Source organism: Ursus arctos, unplaced genomic scaffold (assembly GCF_023065955.2).
Source record: "Ursus arctos isolate Adak ecotype North America unplaced genomic scaffold, UrsArc2.0 scaffold_24, whole genome shotgun sequence".
NCBI classification, from domain to species: domain Eukaryota; kingdom Metazoa; phylum Chordata; class Mammalia; order Carnivora; family Ursidae; genus Ursus; species Ursus arctos.
Genome location: NW_026622919.1, coordinates 6,797,798 through 6,823,982, shown reverse-complemented (window position 1 = coordinate 6,823,982; position 26,185 = coordinate 6,797,798). Strand labels below are relative to the sequence as shown.

General features: G+C 60.8%; 1 protein-coding gene across 1 annotated transcript; it reads left to right on the top strand.

Moving 5' to 3' along the window:
- Positions 1 to 626: 626 nt before the first annotated feature.
- Positions 627 to 25,888, top strand: KIF19 (kinesin family member 19). Its single transcript, XM_057318209.1, is given in 26 exon segments — positions 627 to 712; positions 864 to 970; positions 973 to 1,028; positions 1,030 to 1,102; positions 1,105 to 1,221; positions 1,261 to 1,422; positions 1,425 to 1,591; positions 3,073 to 3,153; positions 13,354 to 13,464; positions 14,114 to 14,201; positions 14,540 to 14,676; positions 15,704 to 15,829; positions 16,158 to 16,352; positions 18,016 to 18,162; positions 18,605 to 18,727; positions 20,087 to 20,252; positions 20,922 to 21,096; positions 21,211 to 21,409; positions 22,020 to 22,290; positions 22,383 to 22,504; positions 22,961 to 23,094; positions 23,343 to 23,448; positions 23,636 to 23,732; positions 24,283 to 24,680; positions 24,873 to 25,032; positions 25,269 to 25,888. Coding segments are annotated over 26 exon segments (3,735 nt in total). The 3' UTR covers positions 25,400 to 25,888.
- Positions 25,889 to 26,185: the final 297 nt, after the last annotated feature.

The following is a 26,185-nucleotide window of genomic DNA, read 5'->3' as shown; positions in this document are numbered from 1 at the left end:
ATGCTGTGCTCCTGGATGTGTGCCAGGCTGTCTGAGACAGCCCTGGGGGAATAAATGACTCTTCCTTACCCAGCTCGTTCTGGGGAAGACATGCCCCGTGTGTTTCCCTCACACAGTCTTTGCAGGGGGCTTGCCTGGCTCAGCTTCCCCGGGGGGTGCAGGAGAAGGTAAGGAGGATGCACCATCAGGACCAGGAGGAGCTCCACCACCACCAGGGGGAAACCAAGGCCCAGAGCAGGGACCGGAAACACCGGCTCTCGGCGGTTCAGCAAGCTGGATGCAAATTTGAGCCCTGTTTTCCTAGGGCCTCGTGAGGCCAGGTATCTATCCACTGTGCTCCCCCAGTGCCCGATGGTTGTTACGCTCACCAACAGTGTAGACTGCAGCGGTCAACTTACACTTTCTGGCACAGGCCTGTGGCTCTTTCAACAGGCGCCACCGTCTTGACCTAGATTCTGGTTTACCTATAGGGCCTTGTCTGCTAGTGGGGTATACTGAGACGGGCTCTGATGTGAAACACCCCAAGTCATATATAGGTGCTCCCCTGCACCACTCCGGGGGACAGCCTGGGCAGAGACAACGCTGAACCCCTCTGCCACTGGACAGAGACCCCAGCCATGGCCACGATGCACACTGTGCCCTTGGAAACACCAGGCAGCCAGTCGCCGCCCGGAGACGCCCAGACACAGGCAGGCCGGCAGATAGGCGGCAGGTGCGCGCTGCCAGAGGGATTGGGAGCTCGGCAGCAGCCGGCCGGGCGCCCCCTGGAGGACAGTGGGAGAAGGGCCCTGGGCACGAGCCGGGGGGCGCGGGGAGGCGCCCAGGAGCTCCCAAACGGACGCGGCGGCGCCGGGCGGACACAGGGCCTCTCCGAGGGGCGGGAGGGACGCACAGGCGGGCAGCCGCCAGGAAAGCGGCGCAGGCTCGGGCGCCTCCCCGGCGGAGGCGGCCAACTCTCGCCTGCAGCGCGGGAGGGGCGGGGGCGCAGACGCGGGAGGCGCCGTCGGGGCCCTCCCCTTGCCCCGCCTCCCGGTCAGCGCCCTTGGCCGCGGGCGCGTTGTTGGTTTCGGGTTGTCAGGCAGCGGCGGCGGCGCAGGGAGGCTGCGAGGGACCAGGCGGCGGTGGGGGTGCGGCTCGGCCATGCCCGCTGTCGCGTCCTGAGCCCCTCCACTCGCCGCAAGCATGAAGGACAGCGGGGACTCCAAAGACCAGCAGCTTATGGTGAGACCCCGACAACTCCCTTCTCGTCCCCATTCGTAGCCCCGGAAACCCAGCCTCTGACTTGGCCGAGGTCACAGCTGTCCTGTCCCCTCACCCCCACTAAAAGGACACTGAGGGTCAGGGTTGGGACTGTCCAGAGCAACTTTCCACAAGTCCTGGATGTCAAGAAGGAAGGTATCATGGCCATCCTTCTGAGGCCTGAAAAAATCAGCCTAGCTTCAACCTCACCCCCCCCTTACACCTTACCTCCAAAGGACCCCCTATCCCCAAAGCTTGTGCGGTTGGATCTCTGGGGCGGGACTGGTCTCTGATCTAGAAAAGCCGGGGGCAGGGTGGGCTTGACCTACCTGCCCAGAGAAGGAAAGGGGGAGTTTCCTTGTGAGCCAGAGCTACCCTGGCGCTGTGGGCTCGGTAGTTTGAAGCACTGGGAATCACAGGTGAGCAGACGGGAGCCGTGGGAGCCAGAGTTGCGGGCATGGGGCTGAGAGTGGCTGGTTATTGGGATGCAACAGAGAGGCTGTCCAATATTTCAGAGAAGTGTTGGAAAGAACCAAGATGCACCCCCTCCCTGAGCCCTGGGGGCTGGGACAGATGAAGGGGTGGGGAGGGGCGCAGGGGCAAGTAGAGACTGAAGACAGACCCCTGGGGTCTGGGTGGCTCAGTCAGTTAAGTGTCTGACTCTTGATCTCAGCCTAGGTCTTGATCTCAGGGTCGTGAGTTCAAGTCCCATATTGGGCTCCAGGCTGGGTGTGGAGCCTACTAAAAAAAAAAAGGACAGGCCCCCAATGATCACTAGTGCCATATTAAAGCAATAAGGGGGCAGCTTAGTGGCCCCAAGCCACTGCCCCTTCCACCCCTCTCCCCATCCCCTAACTTCTGAGGCCTGGGAAGGGAGGGCTCCGTCCCCAGCAGGTGGCTGGTAATGGAACTGGAGGATAATGTCACCCCCAGACAACCTGTCTTTATGGGGTGAGCTTGTGGTTCCAAAGAGGAGCTTGACCGCAGTCCCAACAAAGCCTCAGGCTCTGGAATATTCTCTTTGGCAGTTTAGATGTGGCTCTTGAAAATGGCTGCTTTGGCCTGCACGGTGTGCCCCCAGGGCAGGGATGGAGGGTCCTCCCTCTCCCACCCATGGGGTTTGGCCGAGGAGGCCGGTAAAGCTCTGACGGACAGCAGAGGTCCCTCAGAGAGTGATGTTCTTACTCGGCATGAGGGTCGGTCAATGATACCCACACATTTCGCAGGCATTTCCCCTTGGTCAGTAGAAGAAATGCACCCCCTTGTTCTTTGGGGAGACCCATGCCCAGGATGAAGACCCACCAGCTCTTAATGGCTAGAAAATCAAGAGAGGAGGGAGTGCCCCATGGTGCTGTGCAGGGTAGGAGTGTGGCCAGGACGGCAAGGGGAAGCTCCGCGGGCCCAGCCGCCCCGCCGCCAGCCAGGCCTGCACCTTCCGCTACCGTGCATTATTCACGGCCACGCTCACAGGCTGCGCCAGTGCCAGGTCTCCAAGTTCAAAGCCCTGGGGAGCTGCAGGTGCTTAATTTGGGCGTGTGACTGATGCAGGCTGGAGGGGCAGTCTGCTCTCTCCCTCGGGACTCTCCCTGAGGCCTGGGCTCCCCGGAGAATTTCGTAGATTCAGAGTGTGCTCACATGCCGTGGACCTGCCCCCCTCCTCCCAGGCGGTGGTGTTGAACCACTGAGTTTTCCTTAACAGCAAGGAGGCCTGGGATGGCCACACAGGGGAGAACCCAGGGGGCTTGCCCAGGGGAATCCAGGGTCCTCTCATCCTTCTGTCTGTGCAGCCTGCCCCTCTCCTTCTAATCTCGGGGGTCTGGCCTTCTCTCCTAGGTGGCGCTCCGGGTCCGGCCCATCAGCGTGGCAGAGCTGGAGGAAGGAGCCACCCTCATCGCCCATAAAGTGGACGAGCAGGTACGCGGGGCTGTGGCCAGGAGCCCCAGGGCAGGTCAGAGGTGTGCTCACATGTGGCAGGGCGGACACCTACTCACCAGGTGGTGGCAGGAAGGGCCCCTGTGGCTTGCAGCATACCCTTCCTCCATCCACTGAACTCTTGGTTGTGTCATTGATGACATTGTCAAGGAAGCCAGGGTTCTTCTTCCAAGAAGCCTTTCCAGATTGATCCAAGGAGAGCTGAAAGCTTCCCTGGCGTGGGTGGGCCCTGAGCTTCCCAGTCCAGCCGTAAAGGTGTCACATACCGTCCGTGTACCCATGACATGACTTCCCCGCCCAACAGGCCCGCTACACGTGGAGCGTGTCTGCTGTCCACGTGGTCTAGAACTAAAGCCTACCTCCGGTTCATGTTTTGCAAAGACTGTTCGTGTTTTGTAAAGTCTTGGGGTATCTGGTTGCTCTCTTGGTCCTCATTTCGCTGTGATAGGGTGGGCAGGGCGAGTCCCGCCCCCATCCGCACAGGGGGCAAATATTTACCAAGTAGCCACAACACACCAGAGCAGCGCTCGGAGCTGGAAACCACAGTGAGCAGAAAACACCCTGCCCCCGCTCCGGTACCTTCTGGTCCCGCACACGGAGACAAAGGGCTCATCAAAGAATTAACTCCAATGAGGGCTGCAGAGAAACATGTGGCGCTGTGAGGGGGGGCTTGAGCCAGCGCAGAGGTCCGGGAGGGCTCCCTTAGGAGATGGTGCTTGAGGTAAGACGAGAGGAGAAGGGTCCTTCGCAGGTACATGGAGGGAGACACTTCAACCAGAGGGGCTAGCAGGTGCAAAGGCAAAGGGTAACAGAAGAGCCCCGTGTGGCTCCAGCAGGAGAGAGAGGGCGCAGAGGCGGGAGGAGGCCGGGGACATAGCAGCGGCCAGACTGCACACTCTTAGACCATGGCCGGGATGTCTGTTTGGGTGGACAGGTGAGGACACAGGTGCTGGGCTGGGGGTGGGCACAGCGGTGGCGATGGCTCGGTGGCTGCTGCTGCTGGCTTCTCCTGAGTGTGGGGCTCATCAAGACGGCAGGATACGCTGGCGACTCAGAGAAGTCCAGTGGCCCTGCCCCATACAGAGAAGGGCACACGTGGGCACCTGCTGCGCCCGGACCTGGGTCCGGCAGGCTGGACTCAGGAAGCCCAAGGGCCGTGAGAAATGAGCTGGAGGCAGACCATCCAGCCCGCAGTGCACACCTGCCTCTGGGCTCCCCTGGGGACAGGTATCCCCTCCAGCCTCTTCCTTCAGCTCCGGTGGGCACAGCAGAGCCTGGTGGCGCCAGCCTCCTGATTTCTCTCTCTCTTTTTTTATTTTTTAAGATTTTTTTATTTGAGAGAGAGAGAGAGAAAGGAGGAGGAGAGGGAGAGGGACAAGCAGACTCCGCGCCGAGCACAGAGCCCGACATGGGGCTCAATCTCAGGACCCCGAGATCATGACCTGAGCCAAAACCAAGAGTCGGACGCTTAACTGACTGAGCCACCCAGGCGCCCCTCCTCTGTTCACTCTGGGAAAGGGCAGCCTTCCTCAGAGACCTCGGAGGAAGCAGGGGATGACTGGAAGGACCCTATGTGTCTGGGTAGGCCGGGCGGGAGTGGGGTGAATACACCTGACTGTCATGCAGGGTCGGTTCTGCTGTTGCCAACTGCATGGCCTTGGATGGGCTGCTTCTAGGAGCCTCAGCTGCCTCATCTGGAAGTGGGGACGGCAACCATAATGCCCGCTCTAGAGGGTCTTCGTGGGTTAATTATGCTCAGTGCTTCCCCAGTGCCTGGCACACAGTAGGAGTTTAATAGCTGTGAGTGGACATCATCAACTAGCGACTGGAATCTCCCCAGAGCTGCCGGGTTGGCTGATAAGAGGGGCCAGCCCGATGAGCCAGAAACCACCCTCCAGGCAAGGGCCACTCCCTGTTTGTCCAACTTGTCCCCAAGAATATCAGGTCCTCAGGGCTGGGACAATGATGGCTCTCTTTCTCTGTGGTTCCTGGCTCCCGGCCGGCGTGGGGGCTGAGATATTAACTGGTGTCGATGGAAATGCTCTGGTCTAGGGTACAGTCCACTGTGTGCCCACACACGCCAAACACTGGCTCCTTTCTGTCCCTGCAAGTGGAGAGGGAGGGTCCGGCCTGATCTGGCCGAGCTGTGTCTCTGAGAAGGTCCTGGGCCAGGCAGTCCTAACAGGGCTGCTCCTTTGTCAGCTGAGAGATGCAGGGAGGGTCGTCTGAGCAGCGTGGGCTCAAGGCTGTCAGCACAGACTCCAGGTCCTGCGGGGAAAGCGCTGGGCTTGTGGCCTCGAGCGCCTTCTGTCCCCACTGGGCTCAAAGATGACCTGCCTGGCCCGCCTTTTTGGGAGTAGCTACTCCCTTGCTTGCGACCATCGTGGCCCGGGTGGCCCGGTGCGACGGAGGCCTTCCCCAACCCAGCTTCTTCTGGCCTGGGGCTCCGGGCTCTGCCTCACCTCTGTGTTGGGTGGGTTACTTTTCCCCTGCTCGTGCCGTCGCGGGCCTGGGGTGAGAGGAGCCGCTGCGTGGAGCATCCCAGAGGTCACTGTTGAGAGTCCAGCCTCCTGGTGGTCGGCAGGGGGGCAGACCCTGCCAAAGCCCACCCATCAGTGGTTCTGAGTTGGGAGAGGCGGACCGAGGACTCAGCCACCCACTGGCTTGGGCCCCCGTGAGGGGTCTTAGGACAGCCTCCTTTAGAGCCACGCATGGTTCTAGAGACGCGCAAGGTTGTAGCAACAAGGTTCTGTAGAGCTGGGCACTCCCACAGGCAAAGTGTCCTCCGGGGATAGGAGGCCGGTGTGCCCGGATTCTGGGGAAGCTGGAGGGAGGGTGTGGACTTGTAAAGGGGGCCGTCTTGGTGCCTTGGCAGGCTTGTGGTCTGAAGGCCCCCTTTCAATCCAGGACCAAAATCATAAGACCTTCTCCGGAGGTTTTTGGAGGCTAATATATGCACAGTGCTTCCAAGGGCCTGGCATACAGTAGGGGCTTAATAGAGGTTAGCTTATGTAAGGATTGAAATAAAGGATGGTTTTGAGCCTAGAGGTGAGTGACACTTGGCCCACCTCCTGCCTTCCCGCCTCCCGTGTCAGAGCTCTCAGCCCAGGGGTCCCCGAATGGTCACGTCCCCACTGGATGTTCCGGGAAGACCACTGCTAGCTCCTGAGGTGGGGCTGGACCCTGACACCAGACCCCTCGGCGGTACCGTCGATGACCACAAAGGGAGGGCAGGGGCAGGATGAGAGGCTGCTGGGGCCCAGAAGTTCCTGGGTAGAAACAAGCAAGGCCACAGCCTGCTGACCCTCCTCCCAGCTTTCCATGCTGTTTACCTCCAGGATTTAAGTCACTTGACAATATGTGTAATCCCATAATTAGCCTTTATCTGCTCCAAGTCCCGCTGTCACCCCTGGGCTCCTGGGGTCCCGTCTGAGGAGCCACACCCTGGCCTTTAGGCCCTGGCCGGCCCCCAGCCTCTTTGTCCTCATCAGAAGACAGGGTATTCGGAACCTGTGCCCCCTGCCCCCCGGCCAAGGGCTGTTGAGAGGCTCACAGGAGACGGTGTGAGGGAGAGCCCTAGCCACACACACAGCTCCTGTGAGAGAGAAGACATAAGGTGACCAGTGCCAAGGGTCAGACATGAGTGCTGGGGGGGGGGGCAGCCTGCCTACAGCCCACTCCCCTATGTACCTATCCTCTGGATGCTTCTCGGCCAGCCCATGGCCCCAAAGAGCTGAACCTGGTGGGGAGAGACTGGGAAGGGACCGAGGGTTCTCTGCCGTGCGCCACCCCCCCAGCCCTCTCCCCACTCCACCTCCCCAGCGCCTCCCCGTCCTGGCGAACCACTCACCGACCTCCCGTCTCCATGGATCCGCCTCTCCATGGAATCTGCACTCCGTGGTCCTTCGTGTCTTCTGGCTCCTGTCACCCTGTTTTCAAGGGTGGTCCCTGCTTCTTGGCTGTTGTGAATAAGGTGGCCAGGACGTAAGGATCCTCGCCCCTCGTGACTGGATGGGTGCGAGGCAGGCGCAAGTTCAAAAGGCCAATGTGTGTGGCCCCACTTGTCCCAGAGATTCGGGGAGTCTGGGTGGTGCCTGGGGGTCTGCCTCTAGCTCGCTCGCGGGGGACCCCGATGAAGGTGTTGGCGGAGCCGTGAGAGACGCAGCCCTATCTGCATCCTCGAGGTCATGCCTCCCCTCCTCCTGGGCCTCAGGGCCCTTGGATCCCGTAGGCAGTGGGGGCCTGGCCAGCTGTGGCTCTGTGCTAAGCAGCCCGCTGGGCCCCGGTGGCTTTATGAGCTCAGTGGGCTCCTCTGTGGTCCTTTCCGGCTCTAGCCTGAAGGCGACACCTTCTTGGGATCAAAGTGTCCATTCTTGAGCGCTCACAGGACGGCACATTTACAACTAGAAATATGACCAGTAACAAATTCTCCTTAAAGAAAAAGCAAACAAAAATCCAGAAGCAGGGGCGCCTGGGTGGCACAGCGGTTAAGCGTCTGCCTTCGGCTCAGGGCGTGATCCTGGCGTTCTGGGATTGAGCCCCACATCAGGCTCCTCCACTATAAGCCTGCTTCTTCCTCTCCCACTCCCCCTGCCTGTGTTCCCTCTCTCGCTGGCTGTCTCTATCTCTGTCGAATAAATAAATAAAATCTTTTAAAAAAAAATCTAGAAGCAGCCTCACAGGGGGGATACCCACCTCAAGTCAGGCTTTTGTTTGGCTCTGCCTCGTGTACACCCTGAGACTAATGGGGCTCATGCCGGGCTCCCTGGACTGGAGGTAGAGTCCCTGAGCCTGGGGCCTTCCCGGATTCTGATTCTCTGCTGGCGCTTCCTGAGTGGTCTGGGAATGTTGCTATGATTTCTTCTTTCAAGGCGACAGCCCTGTTGGCTCTCCCCGACTTCCAACTGGGAAGACCTTGGGGCCCAGAGAGGTGATGCAGTTTCCTCAAGGTCACATAGCAGTGTTGACCCTAAACCCAATTTAGGGCACCCCTTCCCTTGGAGATCTTCACTGCCAGTCTTGGAGGCTCGAGGAGGAATGATCTGGGTTGGAGGTTTCCAACTGGGGGCGATTTTGTCCTCCGGGGACATCTGGCCATGCCACACCTGGGAGGGAGTCGTGTTACCGACATCCGATGGCCGGTGATGCTACGAAGTGCCTGCGGTGCACAGGACAGGTCCCTGAACCGTGATCCGGCCCACAGTGTCCGTAATGCCATGACTGAGCCACGCTGGCCTCGGTCTCGCCCTCTGGGAGCCAGGAAGACGCCAATGAACCTGCAAATCTGATGAGAGCACCAGCGGCTTCAGCGTGTGGAACAGGCAGAACTGTCACTCTTTGTTCGTGGTATTTCTCACCTAGGAGATGCTAGGGAGGAGCCCGTCCTTCACCAGCATGGCGGTTACAGACGCCCTCCCCCTAGCCTGAGGCCCCTACTTCCCTGTGGATCTCGGGTTTCCGGGCTCCAAGTCTGGAACACTGGAAGGGCCCACATCCGCACTGAAGGAAGAGCAGGTCTGAGAGGGAGGCAGTGGGGGCCTCTGCGGAGTCAGGAGAGGCCCTGCCTCCTGCCCTCTCGCCAGCCTCGGGAGGCCCCTGTGGTTACGGAGCGATCCACGTCCCCACTGGAGCGTCCCAGGGGCAGGTGGCCAGCGTGCCATGGACGTGAACATCAATGACCCAGGGACTGTGAAAGAGAGGGCCCCCCATGCGGAGCCCACCACTCCTGGGGGCTGAGGGAGGGGCCGGCCGAGGCTCCGCCCCCCTCAGGTGCCCACAAGCCCCCCCCCCCCCGCCCCCACTGCTGGTAAGCCTGCCTGGGGTGGTAGAGGGTTTGCAAGGCTTGTAAGGAAGTACCACAGACTAGGCGACTTTAACCACAGGCATTGATTCTTACACCGTCCTGGAGGCCAGAGGTCTGCAGGGTCCGCTCTTTCTGAGGGTCCCCAGGGACAGACCCATCCAGGCCTCTCTCCTCGGCTTGCAGATGCCCGTCTTGTCCCTGTGGCTCTTGAGGTCCTCTTCCTTCGATATGTGTCTATGTCCAAACTTCGCCTTTCCGGAAGGACACCGGTCGGACCGGATTTAGGGCCCACCCTCCTCCAGTGTGACCTCAGCTTAGCTAGGTGCCTCTGCTATGGCCCTGCTTCCAAACAGAGTCGCGCTCTGAGGGTCTGGGGGGTAGGACTTCAACATTTGAATTTGGGGAGGACACAGTTCAGCCCATACCAGGTAGGCATTGGCCCAGCCAGGCTGATTTTGGTCCGCTCATTTACTCAGGAGGCAGGGGTGGGCGGCCTGGTGGTCAGAAGCCTGGGTCCTGGGACCAGACGGCTCTCAGTCCAGCCAACTCTGTGCTTGGCTGCGTGGCTTTGGGACATTACCAATTTGATTCCTCATTACGACAGAGGGATCCTAGGAGCGTCTGGGAAAATGTGTGCAAAGCACTTTGCACAGCGCCTGGTACGCACTGAGCTCCCCCAAAGGCAGCTTTATTCAGCAAACATTCCTCGGGCACACGCTGGGCGCCCGCCAGGATGACATTTAGGGGGTGCGTTGGAGGCTGCGCTAGGGCCGGGGACAGCATGTGCTCGCAGAGGGGGCCCAGATGGCTCGCCTCTATGGCCATCTCGGGCCCATGCTCTGGAGATTCTGGGAGCAAGGACAGGAGGGGAAGTCCCCTCACCTCTCATCTCTTTGCCAACTCCTGCTGATCCTTAAGACTCATGCCAGCACCACCTCTTTCAGGAAGCCTTCCTGTTGTGGTACCGTGGATCAGTGCCCCTCCCTACACTCTGACTGCCTCCTTAGAGTCAGACATGGGGAAACCACATCTCTCTCACTCCCTGGGCCTCGCATACTGCCTGGTACACAGAAGGCCCCCCTGCCCTGCACGCCCTGTGCTGCTCTCTGGCAGCCCAGAGCACCCGTCCCCAGCCCTCCCGGGCCCAGCTCCACTTCACCTGGCCGAGGGGCACAAGGCCTTTATTGTGTGCCAGAGTGGACATGGGTGGGGGTGATGCTTGGGAGGTGGGGCGTGGGTTGGGGCCCCAGGCAGATGGAGACCCAGACAAAGACCTCTTTAAGAGGGGTCATGGCAGCTGTGCTGACAATGTACTGATTCAGGGGCCCGGATTTCAAAGGAACCAAATGTCCAGGGTGGCATGAACTTGGCAGTGCCCGGAGGTTGTTTGAAGGTGATCAGGGGTGATGAGCATCAACACCCGCTGCTCACCCTCCCCTGCACAGAAGGCCCCAGAGGGTGCCCCTGAGGTTACCGGCACCCGAGGGGTGGGAGCTGGATTGGCTGGCCGGGGTCCTGTTGCCTCCCACTGGGCCCCATGCCAGGGGACTCATAGGCGGCGTTACCTTCATTTGGGTCTGAAACTTGATCAGGGCTTATGCTGCTGGCTTTGGGGCCTGAGACAGGAACTGGATCCCGGAGGGGGCTGATAGGGCACTGGGGCTGACGCCCTGAGGAGGTGGCTAGGGACAGCTGGGCACCCCAGGGAACAGCTGCGGGCCCAGATGCCTCACGCTCAGCTCACCCAGCCTCTGGCAAGCTGTGAGGGGGCCACGTCAGCGGTCTCATTCTTTCCCTGCACAAAGCTCCTACCCAGCGGGTCTGGAGCTGTCCCCCCTAACTGGCTTACCTGAACTTGCCTGGCTGGATGAGCCTTCCGGGTGAAACTCCTGGGGCCAGGCCTCCCGGGGAGATGCCTTACCCCCTCTGTCCTCCCTCCTCCATGACAATCCCCGGAGAGCGCCCTGCTGGGACCCCGAGGTCTTGGACTCGTCCACACGCAGTGAGCACAGGTGTGTACCTACCGCAAGCATCCAGGTAGTGAAGGAGCGGGGCTTGACATTAGCACACACCTAAGCACTGAGAGGAGTCTGGTGGGAGTCCCAAGCGGTGGCCTCCCGGGACTGGGCCCCCTTAATCCTGGTGCTCTAAGGGAGTGCACCCAGAGGGACCCACTGTGGATCTCCCAACCCCACAGTGCTGGGCTGGGCTCCAGGCTGGCCTCCTGCTGCCTTGCCGTCAGCCCCCTCTGTCCCTCAGGGTGACTGCCCCTCATGCCTTGTCTGTTCTCAAGCCCTTTTCAGGGCTGTCACTGGCCCCGGCTCCCCTGCTGGCCCAGGAAGGGAGCTCAGTCACAGTCCGTGCAATCCAGGACAGCACTTGGACAGCCCATCCTCCTCAGTGCCTGGCCCTCTGTTAGGACTCAGTTTACCTCCTTGGTCAGCATCTTGTCACCAGAGTCAGATTAGGTAGGGCCAATGTGCACAGCGGGTACTGGGGCCTCACTCAGCTGGGGGACACCCTCCCACTGCCACACCCCACCGTGCAGGGCCCCTGAGAGAGCAGAGGGCACAGAGGGCATGCATGAGAGCAGGTTAACAATGGTGAACAGGGAGCCCAGGAGCCAGACGGCCAGGGCTCCAGTCCTGGCCCCACCGTTCCTTAGCTATGTGACTTGGGCCTCGATGTCCCCATCTGAGGGTAATGAGTTCAGGTGAAAGGGCTCAGTGAAGATGAGCTATGGCTATTACGTGCCGGGAGGAGGGGCTGGGTGTGAAGGTGCCCACTGCCTCCATCTTTACCACCTGCGCTCCCGCTGGGAGTGGAGGGCACCGTGAGGAGGACACCGCACCATGCTGGCTGCGACCACCATCTGGCCCAGGAGCACAGCCGAGACTTGTTTTGCCCTCGCTGCCCAGCACGAACCCAGGTGCTCCCGAACACAGAGCTGCCTCTCAGGGGCACCCTGATGAGGCAGCCGGGGCAGAGGACAGGGACCCGACCTGGAGGCTCAGCTCCTGAGGGCACTCAGGCAGGCGCAGAGCCCGTGGCATCCTGGTGGCCCCCTCCTGGGTGAGGGTGGGGTGACCCGTCACCTGCATCACCCCCGCTGTCCCTCGTCACTTCTCCTTGAATGAGGACCTGGAGCACTTAGTATATGCCCAGTCCTGTGCCCACACATGCCACACATATTATCTCATGGGCTCTTCATGGCCCTGCAGGCAGATAACATTCCTGTCCCATCTGGCCGAGGTGGAGACCCAGGCCCCGGCAGGTTAAAGTGGTCACACAAGGCCACTCTGCTGACAAGGGTAGGATGGGCATGCAGACCTTGCCCTGATCTAGTCTCCGGCCTTGTCCTAAATCCCCCTGACTCCAGCCCTCCCACCCATCTTTGAATGTCTTCTGGCATTTTCATCAGTCTGGGCACTGGCCCTCCCCACCACTTCCCTAGGCCAAGAACCTCTGGCCAAGACCCAGCCTCCTTCCTCTGCACCTTCCCTCAGAATCCAGGACCAGGCTTAGCACACCCAGGACACCTGGGCCAAGGGAGGGACAGACTGGAGCTGGGTGTGGAAGAGGCTTGGAGTTTGTTCTGGAAAATGGGTCCCTTGATCACCCTTGGAGCAGAGGAAGAACCTGGTGGGGTCCCTTGTATATCCTCCCAGCCCCACACAGAGGCCCTGACCCTGCAGGGAGGGGAGCCCAGGATGGCCAATCTGTACCATCATCCTAGCTTCCAGCCCTGAGCCCCTCCTTCCACCCCCAGTTCAGGCTCGAGACTGCAGGGACCTTGATAAGTCACCCCAAACCCCCCTCTCTGACACCAGTGGACAGTCCCCCAGCCCGGCCCACTTTCCTCACCCCTGTCACCCTGCAGTCAGTGGCTGTTTGCTGCCCCCTGGGTCTACGCACTGGCTGAGGCCAGGGTGCAGAGGGGTGCGGCAGGGCAGGGCCTCAAGTGCCACACGGAAGTGGCAAAGGGTCTGCAGACTTTGAACCCAGATCCCAGGTTTTGAGTCCCAGTTCCCCCACTTGCTAGTATGTGAGCTTGGTCAAGTGACTTCTCTGAGCCTCAATTTCCTCATCTGTCGAGTGGGAATAATTATGGGCCTCACCACCTGGCCTTGGAGTGGCAGGGGTTAAGTAAGTCCATGTGTCTAAAGTGCTTAAAGCAGGTCCTGACATACAGGAGCTGACAGGGAAGGGCTGGGCCTCGGGCTCGGGGGCCTGGGGCTGCTCGGCTCTGGGACCTCCAGCAGGACCCACCCCACTGCTTGCCCCGTGTCCTGGATGAGGAGAGCTGAGGCCAGCGTTGACATGGGTGTGGGCCTGAGGCTCCCTGGTGACTGCCAGACCCCCCTTGGGGACTTTTGCAGATGGTGGTTCTCATGGACCCGATGGAGGACCCTGACGATGTCCTGCGGGCACACCGTTCCCGGGAGAAGTCCTACCTGTTTGATGTGGCCTTTGACTTCACTGCCACCCAGGTGAGGGAGGGCCTGGGCCTAGGGACATGCGGGAGCCCCTCTCTAACCTTTGACGCCCCCCCCCCCAGGAGGGGACCTCAGGGGACCCTGCCACTGACCCTCAGGCCTCCCTCCACCACTAGCTCTCTGGCTTTTCCCTCTCCCGCATCCCCATGTGTGCAAATGCGCGCACACCTGCAGGGCTTGTGCCCAGCCTCCCACACGGACACACCCGAGTCAGTGCACAGACCCCACCTGACACAGGCACCCACACGGCACACCCCCCGGCTGGCCCCCACGGGAGCTGGAGGAGAGCGCATGAAGCCCATCTGGTGCAGGGAGGAGTCTCGGGGAAGCTGACACCCTCCCAGGGACCCCTGTCTTACCCATCTGGGGGATGCTCCCAGGAGCAGATGTAATGCGGTCTCGGGGAGGGGGGCCAGAAGCCAGTAGTGGGGGCAGGCGTCTCAGGTGTCCTCAGCTCTTTTTCAGGCTGGTGTCCCCCATGGGTGAAAGCAGAGCCCCCCACCCCTGACTCCCCGCCCCTACTCCTCGGGCTGAGAGCCCCAGAAACAAACTGCTTATGCTGGGGGCCAGGACAGCCAGGGGGACATGTGTGCTCTGCCCTGTGTGTACCCGAGGCCCCTGACCGGTCTTTTCTTCCCGGCAGGAGATGGTGTATCAGGCCACTACCAAGAGCCTCATCGATGGCGTCATCTCGGGCTACAATGCCACTGTCTTTGCTTATGGCCCCACAGGTGAGGAAGGGGCCAAGACTGTGGGGCCAGATGGTATGCCCCATTCGTCCCGCTTGAGGAACAAGCCCCCTCTCCCTCTATCAGAGAACTACTCTGGCCCCAACTGAGGCCAGAATCAAGGCTGTAGCTGATCCGAATGTCCGCAGGGCCCTCTGGCCCCAGAAGCCCCATCCCCAGCCAAGAATGCCAACCTGCCCGCCCCCTACCTCCTTAGCCATTTGCGGGGGGGGGGGGGTGGCCAGGCTTGAGGACAGACCCAGGTGTGCCAGGAGCCCCTGCCCAGCAAAGCCACGCTTCTGGCCCCCACCCTGCTCACCCACCACCTTGTTCTGCCCCAGGCTGTGGGAAAACCTACACCATGCTGGGCACAGACCATGAACCTGGCATCTACATTCGGACCCTCAATGACCTCTTCCGTGCCATTGAGGAGACCAGCGATGACATGGAATATGAGGTGTCCATGTCCTACCTGGAGGTGAGTGCAGCTTAGGCGAGAGGCTCCTAGGACAGCCACACGCATGTTGTGGGTCCTGCTCTGCAAAACTCTGAGGTTCAGAGAGGTTACACAACTAGGCCAAACAGTAAGTGAGGGGGTAGGGATTCAAACTCAGGATCCTAGACCTTGAAAGCCGAGCCTTGCCTATTTTGGCACACTTCAAAGTAGCCTTGACCCTGAGCCAAGACCTCAGCCACCCTTCCAGATGGCTCAGCACCTGGCTATCATCAAGGGCCCCTTCCTGAAAGCCGTGTCTGCCCTGCCACCCCACCTCCAGGCACTGTGTGTGCATGGCTATAGGTGAGACCCGCATGCACGCGCAGGCTTGAACCTGCCAGCCTTTGATACCCGGCCTCAGTCCCCAGCGCCCATCCCGTGGGAGTGCTACCACCAGGCAGTGAGGAGACATCAACGGTGGGAGCGTGCAGAGGCCGGAAGAGGCAGAAGAGCCGGTGGGCTGCACTCCACCTGGCTCCTGGCTGCCCCGGCTCCCTCCGGGAGCTGATAATCTCCTGGGCGACAGCTCAGGAAGGGCAGTGAGGCATTGCTGCCAGCCACACTGCTCCAGCCAGCACGGCAGGCGTCGACTCAGCCAGCAAGATGCACTTGTAGGGGGCGGTGCAGGGAAAAGTAGCATAAGCGTTGCCTAGCAACAAGCAGGGCTGGCCATCAGTCAGGTCCCCATCTTCGGCCCAGTGCCCAGCCCGCCTGCAAAGGGATCCCACTTGGTTCTGAAACTTTCTGTATCTCAGGTTCTGGCAGCCCAATGTTTCCCTGTGGATGCTGAAGCCCCCTGACCCCCACCCCATAGAAAGGAAGGGGTCTTTCTCCTTAACCAGAGCTTCCCTGTGAGGAGCCTGGAGCTCCCAGGCTGGGACTCAGAATGTGGGAGCTCCTGTCCCCTTCTTGCTCGGGAGGGATGGGGAATCTGGTCTTTGTCTGAACCTCCTGCCCTTAGTCTCCCGTGAACACCTGTCCCCCGCCCCTCCCCCACCGGCCCCATCAGATCTACAATGAGATGATCCGGGACCTGCTGAACCCCGCCCTGGGGTACCTAGAGCTGAGGGAGGACTCCAAAGGGGTGATCCAGGTGGCTGGAATCACCGAGGTCTCCACCATCAACGCCAAAGAGGCAAGTCTTGCACAGCCAGCGGGGTGGTGGAGAGGGCCATTCACCCCCCTGTGGGGCAGGAGGGGACAGAGGGCTGCAGCCGGGGAGCCACTGCCCGCTCAGCTGGGACTGGGGTGGGGCTGGGGCAGACACAGACAGTCCTATAGCCAAGCTGGGGGCTCTCACCCGCCTCCATGCCCCTGGCTGAGCTAACCCTGGGGGACGCACGGGGCAACCAGCCTCCAGACTGGCCCCCCTACCTGGGCCCCTTCCCAGCCTCCAAGATGCAGGACGTGGGGGCAACCCCACGGATCCCCAAGCGTGGCGTTCTTCCCACCCACCCATCCAGGTCATGCAGCTGCTGATGAAGGGCAACCGGCAGAGGACCCAGGAGCCCACAGCGGCTAACCAGACGTCCTCCCGCTCCCACGCCGTGCTGCAGGTGGCCGTGCGCCAGCGCAGCCGGGTCAAGAACATTCTGCAGGAGGTGCGGCAGGGCCGCCTGTTCATGATTGACCTGGCTGGCTCTGAGCGTGCCTCCCAGGTGAGGTCAACTCCCCCAGCATTGGGGAGAATGGTTTTGGGGGGCTGGAGAGAGGGCAGGGAGGCTGACCTCCCAGCTCCCCCAGGAGATCGGGGGAAGGCCATCCTAGGCAGAGTGGGGACGAGGGGGCCCCCTGGGTAAGGGACAGGGGAATGTCACAGAGGAGCATGACGGGAAGAGTGGGGTGGGGTATCCCGGCTATCTGTGGGAAAGGGCATGGGATGGGGAGGGTTTCTCCAGGAAGGAGACTGGCGGCCCTCGACGAGGGTCAGTGGGAATGAGAGTGAGTGGGCCCAGACAAGGAGCTGGGACAGGGGAGACAAACGCCCCCTGACTCAGGAGGCCCTGCCTACCACATCGAGGAGAGAGGAAGGCCCATCACCGTCTCTCAGAGCATTTGTCCCCGACCCTAAGTCCTGCTCGCCTGGCCGCGGCCTCGGCCTGACAGCACCACCCGCTGGGTAGGCCCAGGTCCCCCTCCTTCAGGCAAACTGGAAGGTTTCACGGTCCCGCAAGTGATGAGGGCAGGTGATGTCACTGCTAGCAAATGCAAGGGACAGGCCAGCAGCCAGAGAGAATGAACAGGGTTTCATGTCCGAACATGTGGGATTGGGCTTAAATGGGGGCGGGGTCCAGAAGCACACCCCTGTCTCCCAGGAAGGCCTGAGGGCTTCTAGGAGGGACACAGCAGAGCAGCCAGGCGGAGGGGCTGGGCCAGAGGCCCCAGCTCTGGAGGCCAGGCAGCTCTGAGCAGAGCTCCTCCGCCTTGACTTGTCCCTGCAGGCCCAAGGAAAGGAGGGGAACCCAGCAGGCTCACACATGTACGCTCGTGTGCTCACACGTTCATTTCCCTGCACACTCTCACACACACACACACACACACACACACATACACCTCCCTCACATTCTCTCTCTCATGCACACACACGCCTCACATTCTCTCTCTCTCACACAGACACGCCTCACATTCTCTCTGACACACACACACTTGCCTCACATTCTCTCTCTCACACACACACACACACACACACACTTCCCTCACATTCTCTCTCTCACACACACACACCTCACATTCTCTCTGACACACACACACTTGCCTCACATTCTCTCTCTCTCTCTCTCTCTCACACACACACACACACTTCCCTCACATTCTCTCTCTCACACACACACACGCCTCACATTCTCTCTGACACACACACACTTGCCTCACATTCTCTCTCTCTCTCTCTCTCTCTCTCTCTCACACACACACACACACACACACACACACACACACACACACACTTCCTTCGTTCCCCTGAAGAAGCCCGGGGTTCCCCCTGGAGCCACGTGCCCGTGGTCACGCCAGCTCTCAGCCGAGCTGCCAGGGAAGCCTCAACCTCCTTCCATGTCATTCTCAGCGCCGTGGGGCCAGCCCCTGGGGGAGGCAAAGAGCCACACTCAGTCCTCTCGGAAGCCTTCAGTCCGTCACTCTCTTGGGAGGCCTTCGGGTTCTCTCACCTTCTGGAATGCCCTCGATGACCCCTGGGAGGAGGGCGAGACGAGGCCCTGGGTCCCTGCACAGTTCGGAGCCCTGAGGGAGAGGGAGGGATGGCCGGGGCGGTGGCGAAGCCTGTCCCCTGCCCCACAAGGCCGCCCTTCTGCCCCCTGCCGCCCCCAGACGCAGAACCGCGGGCAGCGCATGAAGGAGGGCGCCCACATCAACCGCTCGCTGCTGGCCCTGGGCAACTGCATCAACGCGCTGAGCGACAAGAGCAGCAACAAGTACGTCAACTATCGCGACAGCAAGCTCACCCGGCTCCTGAAGGTACCGCTGCAGCGGGGCGCTTGGCCCCCAGAGCAGGGCTGCTGGACTCACAGCCCGGGGGTCACTCGACAGGCCAGAGGGCATGGGACAGAGGGCGAGTCCCTAGGGCACCTTCCCACCCTGGGTCCCAGCCCCCGTGGCTGCCGCCTTCCCCCGTCCTCTTGTATGAGGGGAGGGACGGGGAAAGCTGGGAGGCCCCGACCTGGGTCAGATACTTGAAATTTCAAATGGAAATTTGGAAAAGAAACCAGTAGTGGGAAGGGGGAACAGAGGAGGCGGGCTATCTGGCCCCGGGAAAGTCCATGTGATGCTTAAGACCAGCACGTGGGAGTGAGTGCATCCGTGAGTGTGTGTGACCGAGTGAGTGAGCACAGCCTGATAGGAGCAGGGTCCCGGGGAGGGGGTCCCTCCCTGAGCGCAGCCCACCCTCCCCGCCATCCAGGATTCCCTGGGTGGGAACAGCCGCACGGTGATGATCGCCCACATCAGTCCGGCCAGCAGCGCCTTTGAGGAGTCCCGGAACACCCTGACCTACGCCGGCCGGGCCAAGAACATCAAGACCAGGGTGAGGGCCCTCCCTGGGCCAGGACCCAAGCCCCCGGAGGGATCCCTGCCACCCCACGCCCCTCTCTCTGGAGCCGGCCACTGTGGCACTGGCCTCCTTCCCCAGCCCGTGTCCCCCTGTGCCCTTCCCTGCACCTTCAACACCTGTGCACCTGCCAGGAAGCCCACGGCTCCCGAGGGCCCCTCCCCCTTGTTCAAGGTCATGCTCCCCCTGCCTCATCCCCTTCCAGCCCCATTTTTCATTTTCGGATGCCCATTCAGATGTGGCATTTTCAAAGCCCCCAATCTGTCAGGCCAGCGGCAGCCGATTCTGAGCCCTTTCATGCGTCCCCTCCTTTGCTCTTCGAGACTAGAAGTGGCTCTGCCTGGCTTCCGAGCCCACGTTGTCACCCTCGGGCAAAGGCGTTAGAATCCCCGCTGCCTGCTGTAGGAAGCCTCTCTCGACCAGAGTGTGTGGAAGAGTGGGAATGGACACTCGCCAGATAGAACTTACAAACACTCCCGCAACACTACACTTCGCCAGCCACTGTCCCAGGGGCTTTGTGTGTTAGTCCAACCCTCCAGGAACTTAACGGGAGGAGGAGACATGCTTGAATATTGATAGTTCAGACTATTATTAATAGTTGGCAAGTGATGCCAACAGTAGGTGCTAAGGCAGCGAGGGAACGGGGAGGTGGGGGTGGGCTGGCGGGACCTGGTGAAGCTCTTTGGGGACTGTGAGTGGGGACTCTGAAGGATGGGGAGGACATTCTAGAATGGGGTGTAGCAGTAAGCGTAAAGTTTCAAGGGCACGAAGGAGATGGTGTCTGTGATGGGGGTGGGGACAACAGGACAGTTCCTCAACCAGAGCAGAATCTTCCCGATGGAGCAGTGATCAAATGCAAATTGAGAGGGGTGCCTGGGTGGCTCAGTTGGTCAAGCATCCGACTCTTGATTTTGGCTCAGGTCATGATCTCAGGGTCGTGCATGGGCTCCTCACTCAGGGTGGAGTCTGCCTGAGATTCTCTGTCCCTCTTTCTCTGTGCTTACCCCTGCTTGTGCTCTCTCTCTCCCTAAAATAAATAAAATCTTTTTTAAAAAATGAAAATTGAAGTAGTGGTAGACCCAGGTGAAGGAATTAGAGCTTTTCTCCCGAGCAATAGGGAGCCACTGAAGGTTGATGAGCAGAGGAAGCAGCATTTTGGGAGTATGGGTCCAGCAGAGTTATGGAGTGTGATGGGTTTTGGGGTTGGAATCCAGGGAGGCCATGACCGTCATCCAGGAAGATTAGGGGGCAGGAAGAGAAAGGAAGACCCTGCAGGCTGCCCCCAGCATCTGGGGTCACTGGACCTGCTCTGCCCCCGTGCTGTGCTCCCCACAGGTGAAGCAGAACCTGCTCAACGTCTCCTACCACATCGCCCAGTACACCAGCATCATCGCGGACCTGCGGGGCGAGATCCAGAGGCTCAAGTGCAAGATCGAAGAGCAGGGGGGGCGGGGCCAGGCCCAGGGCCGGCTGGAGCGGGGTGACATCCGCCACATCCAAGGTGTGTGCGTGGGTCTGTGTCTGTGGGAGCCCATCTCAGGCAGCCCTCCCAGCCTGTCTCTAATTGCTCAGGGGTCAGGTGGTGCTGGGTTCAAATCCCAGACTCAGGCTTTTTTGGGCAGGTAGCCTTGGGCTAATCACTCAGCTGCTCTGAGCCTTCTGTCCTTCAAGCGTCAGACAGAACAGTGATCTCTCTTTCAGAGTCTTAACATTAATTAAGGTTAGGTGAGATCACACAAGTGAGAGACATGTGCGCATTTACCCGTGGGGGGAGGGGCACTCTCAGGGCTGTAAGGCTGTGCCCCGCATCACTGGAACGGTACCGTTCTCTTGTAGATTTGTGTATTTGCTATGATGGTTTTCCAACAGATGGCAGTAAAGTGTCTAAGGGGCACCTTTTTATAGTTGACATAAAGGTGCTGTAAGGGCTAGGGGAAGCCCAGTTCATGCAGAGGAGCTGGCAATCACCTCTGGACCATAGCCGGAAGACTTAGGGTGGCAGTGGGGTGTGGGAGGAGGTAGTAATCTAGGAGGTCTTTTGGGAGGAGGTGGTCGGACAGGAAGTGGTTTGGGAAGAAAGGGGTGAGGGAGGGCCCCATGTAGGCCCAGATTTTCCTGGCCTGACCCTCCCTCCTCCACTGACTTCCTCTGCCCCCCATCCTCTGGGCAGCTGAGGTCCAACTGCACAGCGGGCAGGGTGAGCAGGCTGAGATGGGACAGCTGCGGGAGCAGCTGATCAGCGCTTTCCAGGAGCAGATGGACGTGCGGAGACGCCTGCTGGAGCTGGAGAATCATGCCATGGAGGTCCAGATTGACACCTCCCGCCACCTGCTCACCATTGCCGGGTAAGCAGCCCCTGCCCTGGGGGCCTGGGACAGAGGGGCTGGGAGCTATAGCCACACGCTCTGCCCCTCTGGTCTGACTCCCATGTCTCCCTGCGGGGGGGTGGGGCGCGGCAGCTGGGAGCACGAGAAGTCCCGCAGGGCACTCAAATGGCGGGAGGAGCAGCGGAAGGAATCCTTCACCAAGGATGACAGTGAGAAGGACTCGGACACGGGTGATGACCAGCCAGACACTCTGGAGCCCCCGGAGGTGGCCTCAGCCCGGGAGAGCATTGCTGCCCTGGTGGGGGAGCAGAAGAAGCTGAGGAAGGAGAAGGTGCCTGGGGCTGGGGGCGGGGGAATGGTTTGAGAGGCCCACGCCAGTAGGGATGGAGTGGGGGTGGGGTGCAAGAGGACAGACCTGGAGCTCAGGCCTCAGATCCTCTGTGACCTGGCTAAATTCCTCCTTTGTGCCTCGCTTACTCATATATAAAGGGGGAGTAGTCATGGTGCGGTCCTAGTGGGGCTGTAGGGGAGAGTCCATCAATGCCTTTTGCATACCAAGGGCTCATAAAATGGTAGTCAGTAATTTAATCAGGGTTTTCCAGATAGCGAGATCTTTCCCTTCTATTGGGGAGCATACCCAAACCAGGGGCTTCGGGGTGCCATGAGGAGCCCTGAGGGCATCAGATGGCCTGGGGTGGGGCAGATATCCATGGAGCTGATTCCAGGGGCAGGCTGTGGTCAGGGTGGCAAGAAGGTGGGCACGGAGGGCCATTTAGGAGCAGCCCCTGGTCGCAAGGCCCAAGACACAGCTTCGAGGGTTAGCCTCAGGATGGGGCTTCAGCCCGGGGGGGGGGGGCTTGCAGGAACACAGACAGGCTCGGCAGAGGGGGACCAGCCCCTGGCCAACCCGCCGCCTGGCGCTGACCCCCCGCCGCCCGCAGCTGGCGCTGGAGCATCGCTGCCGAGAGCTGCGCACGCGCGGCCGGCGCCTGGAGGAGACGCTGCCGCGGCGCATCGGCTCTGAGGAGCAGCGCGAGGTGCTCAGCCTGCTGTGCCGCGTGCACGAGCTCGAGGTGGAGAACACCGAGATGCAGTCGCACGCGCTGCTCCGGGACGGCGCGCTCCGCCACCGCCGCGAGGCCGTGCGCCGCCTGGAGCAGCACCGCAGCCTCTGCGACGAGATCATCCAGGGCCAGCGGCAGATCATCGATGGTAGGCCCCGCGCCCCCGAGCCACCCGGGGGCCCCCTCGACCCGCGGAGGGTCCCAGGGCCCGAGCTGAGCCCCGCCCACTCCCCCCGGCAGACTACAACCTGGCCGTCCCGCAGCACCTGGAGGAGCTGTATGAAGCCTACCTGCGGGAGCTAGAGGAGGGCAGCCTGGAGCGGGCCACCATCATGGACCGGGTGGCCTCTAGGGCCCTGCAGGTGGGAGCGTGGGCGCGCCTGGGCCTGGGCACGAGCACCTGCACTGATAGACGGGCTGATGCCCTAGGCAGTACCTGCAGGCAGCTGGGGTGGGGACGGGACTAGGCTGGCCGGCACCCAAGGTGTTAGCTCCCCTCCCTTCTTTCCCCACCCAAAGCCTTGCCTCGCCGGAATAAGGGGCCCGTCGCAGGGCATTCTTCTCCGGCACTTGTCCCTACCCAGAGTCTGAGGGTCAGGGTTAGCTATCTGAGCTATCAGAAATGGCCCCAGATGCCCTCCCAGGAGACCAGGCCACGTGGCAGTGCCACTGTGAGCCAGAACACAAACCCACTGCTCTCCCCAAACTCCTAGGCCACGGTACAGCCTTGGTCACCGTGCTGCCTGTCCCCCTGTGCTGTCCCCTGCTCCAGGACCAAGTCTTCTGAGTGCCTTCCCCCTGCCACCTTCCCTCCCCAGGACAGCTCCTTGCCCAAAATCACCCCGGCAGGAACCACGCTGACACCGGAGTCAGACCCAGAGAGCGTGAAGACGCCGAGCTCTGAAGTTCAGCGCCTGCAGAACAGCGTCCTCCCTCCCCTCAGCACAGAGAGGTGAGGCAAGAGACCACTTCCAGCCAGTCCTGCCAGCCTGAGCAGCCACCTGCCAAGCCATAGCCCAGGGACGCCGGCCCAGATCAGGGTTAACTGGGGAAGATGGGGCAGCAAAGAAAGGGAGGAAGTGGCATAAGGAGGAGCCAGGACGCTTGGGTTCTCTCTCCCTTCTCACTGACAGCTCTCCCCGGGGTGGGGCTGGGACCTCAGTGGGACCAGCCAGGTCAGTAGCCTCCCACCCTCCTCAGTGAAGCCAACCGCATGTTCAAAGCCAGTCCCCGAGCCTGGCAGGTGAAGAGTTCCTCTGTGCCCACCCCGCCCCCCATCCAGATCAGCGGCCTGGTGACCCAGGAGGTGAGCACTGAGCACTGCTGGCCCCGGGTTCCACTGCTGGGGGGGGGGGGCTGGGTAGACACCCAGTGGTTGGGATGGAGCCTTCCCAAAATGGCCCCACCCCTGAGGCCCTGCTGTCTCTGCTGAGTAAGACCTGGGGTCCCTGCTGAGTCTAATGCCTTTCTCTTCTCAACCACTTCACCTGCAGGCCCCGGCTCAGGACAGCCTGGTCAGCCCAAGCAGCCGGATCAACTCTTCTCCTGACAGCAGTGAGAATCTGTCGGAGATCCCCTTGTCCTACAAAGGTGTGCCCCCTGCCAGCCCTGTCAGCGTGAGCCTGGCATCATCTAAACTGTTCGGGTCACCCAGTCCATGCCCTCCTGCACTGCTGAATGCACCCACGCCTTTGGTGCTACCCATTCTAGAAAGAGGCTCCAGTGCCCAGAGAGGATTAACCACCTGCTCCAGGACACACAGAGAGCTGAGGGCACAATCAGAAGTCAGAACGAGGAGCACATGACACTTAGGATCTTGTCCCCCCTTCCCACCCAGTAATAATTCTAAGAACAAATAAAGACGGCATCCCTACCCCCTAAGCCCATTTTCTCAGTTAATCCTCACAATAACCCAATGGGCTTAGTTTCACCATCCCCAACTTACAGATGAAGGTAAGGCTCAGAAACTGGCCCCAAGTTTCTTAAATAGCAGGCAAGTGGGAGTACTGCAATTGGGACCCAGGCCTTCTGGCTCTGCTCATTTCCTGCCTTGGCAGGAGACGGGGTGTGGGAGGTGTGGGAGGGGGAGGAAGATGTGGTCTTGACCCCCTGGTTGGTTGCCTCTTCTGTCCCGCTACAGAGAGGAAGGAGATCCTCACTGGCACCAAGTGCATCTTGGTGAAGGCTGCGCGGCGTCGCTCGCGGGCTGTGGGCATGGAGGGACGCCACCTGCTGGCACCTGCTGGGGAGCGCAGCAGCCTGTCTCTGCACTCGCCGAGTGAGGCTGACGATTCTCAGCCAGCCGGCCCTCTAGCCTGCAAGCGGCCACCCAGCCCCACGCTGCAGCATGCTGCCAGTGAGGACAACCTGTCTAGCAGCACAGGCGAGGCCCCATCCCAGGCAGTCGGGCACGGTGGCGATGGCGCCGGCCCCTGGATGCGTGGCCAGAAGAAAAGCCCCAGCAAGAAACGGGAGGAGTTACTGGAGGCCAAGAGGAGAAAGCGGCGGTCCCGGTCCTTTGAGGTCACGGGGCAAGGGGTGAGGCAAAAGACAGGGGATGGGGTGTCTGCGCCCCTTTCGTTGTGGATGGGGGCCTGGGGGCTCCTGCACCACCCTCCATGCCTCTATCCCCCAGGCTGGCATAAGGGGCATACAGGGCTGGCATTCAGGGCAGATCCTTGTAGCAGATACCACACAGCTCTGACTCTCGCTGTTCTCCAACCAACACAGCTCTCCCGCCCCAAGACACACCTCCTGGGGCCCCGTCCCATGGAGAGCACCTCGGACCATAGGGTGCCAGTGTGCGGACACCCAGCACCTGGTATCCGACATCTGGGAAAGGTCATGCTGCCTTTGGCCAAGGTCAGACTCCCTCCAAGCCAGAGCACAGGTCAGTAACAGCAAGGGAAGGAATGGGAGGCGGGGGTCCTTAGCCGGCCCAGGGAGGAGGCATGTTGAGCTTCCTGCACCTAGGGCTACCCATTGCTGGAAACTGGGTTCTCACAGAATATCTGTGGGACTGACATCTTGGGGTTGTGCCCCTAGGGAGTTCAAGGCCACCGGGTGACCAGAGAGGGAGTGGGAGGAATTCCTAAACCCCTGCTCCTGGCCCTTCCCCTGTTGCAGGTCCTGGGGACTCCTCACCCCTCGCTGTTGCCTCCAACCCAGCTGGTATTTCCCGACGGGCTGCCCGTGGGCCCTGCCTGGCTTACGGCACAAGCACCCATGGCAAGGACGGGCGCTTCCGGCATACCTGAGGGGCCCTGCCTGGAACAGCCCTCCTGCCCCCAAGACTGGATGGGGTGTAGCAGAAAATGGGAGATGGAGGCTGGGCAGATGGGGGTCACCTGTGAGCAGGAGCTCAGGATCTCAGAAGGCTGGGGCTCCTGAGACCAAGGAATTATGAGGGTGCCTGCCCACCACCTCCATGCTTTCAGTGCCGCTGGGGAAGGGAGGTGAACTCAGGAGGCACAGCTGGGATGACAGGGCTTCCTGGCCTCCCAGCCCTGGATAGAGCCCTGTTGCCAAAACCGTATAGAGACCTGTGGCCGGACTCAGCCTTGGAGATGGGAGGGGGAAAGGAGCTGTTCATGGGACAGGGCCCCTGGGCCCACATCTGGGGCAAGGACATCCTGGATTGTTGGGGAAGGAGCCAACATCACTTCGAATACTATGGTTGGGGCAGAGGAGGGAACCTGGTTTCCTTATTTGGCAGTGGAACAATAAAATCCCATTTGGGTCTTGATGGTTATGTTGGAAACTAGACCTTGTCCGGAAGGTGGGGTGGCCATGACTGATTAAAAGGCAACCCAGCTGCCTTCCTCCTCCCTCCCCGATACCCCATCTCCCTCTGGCTGGTTACACTGCAGCAACCTACAAATACCTGGGGGAAAGGGGTTTTTCTCTAGACCGTCCCCAGGAAGGGTGGGGCCAGCAAGGTCTGCTCATGCCCCATCTCACCAACCTTCATAGCTGCCTCGGATCCCTCCCACGTGAGCTCAGAGACTTAGGAGGGCTCAGACCATTAGAAAGCCTAATGACTC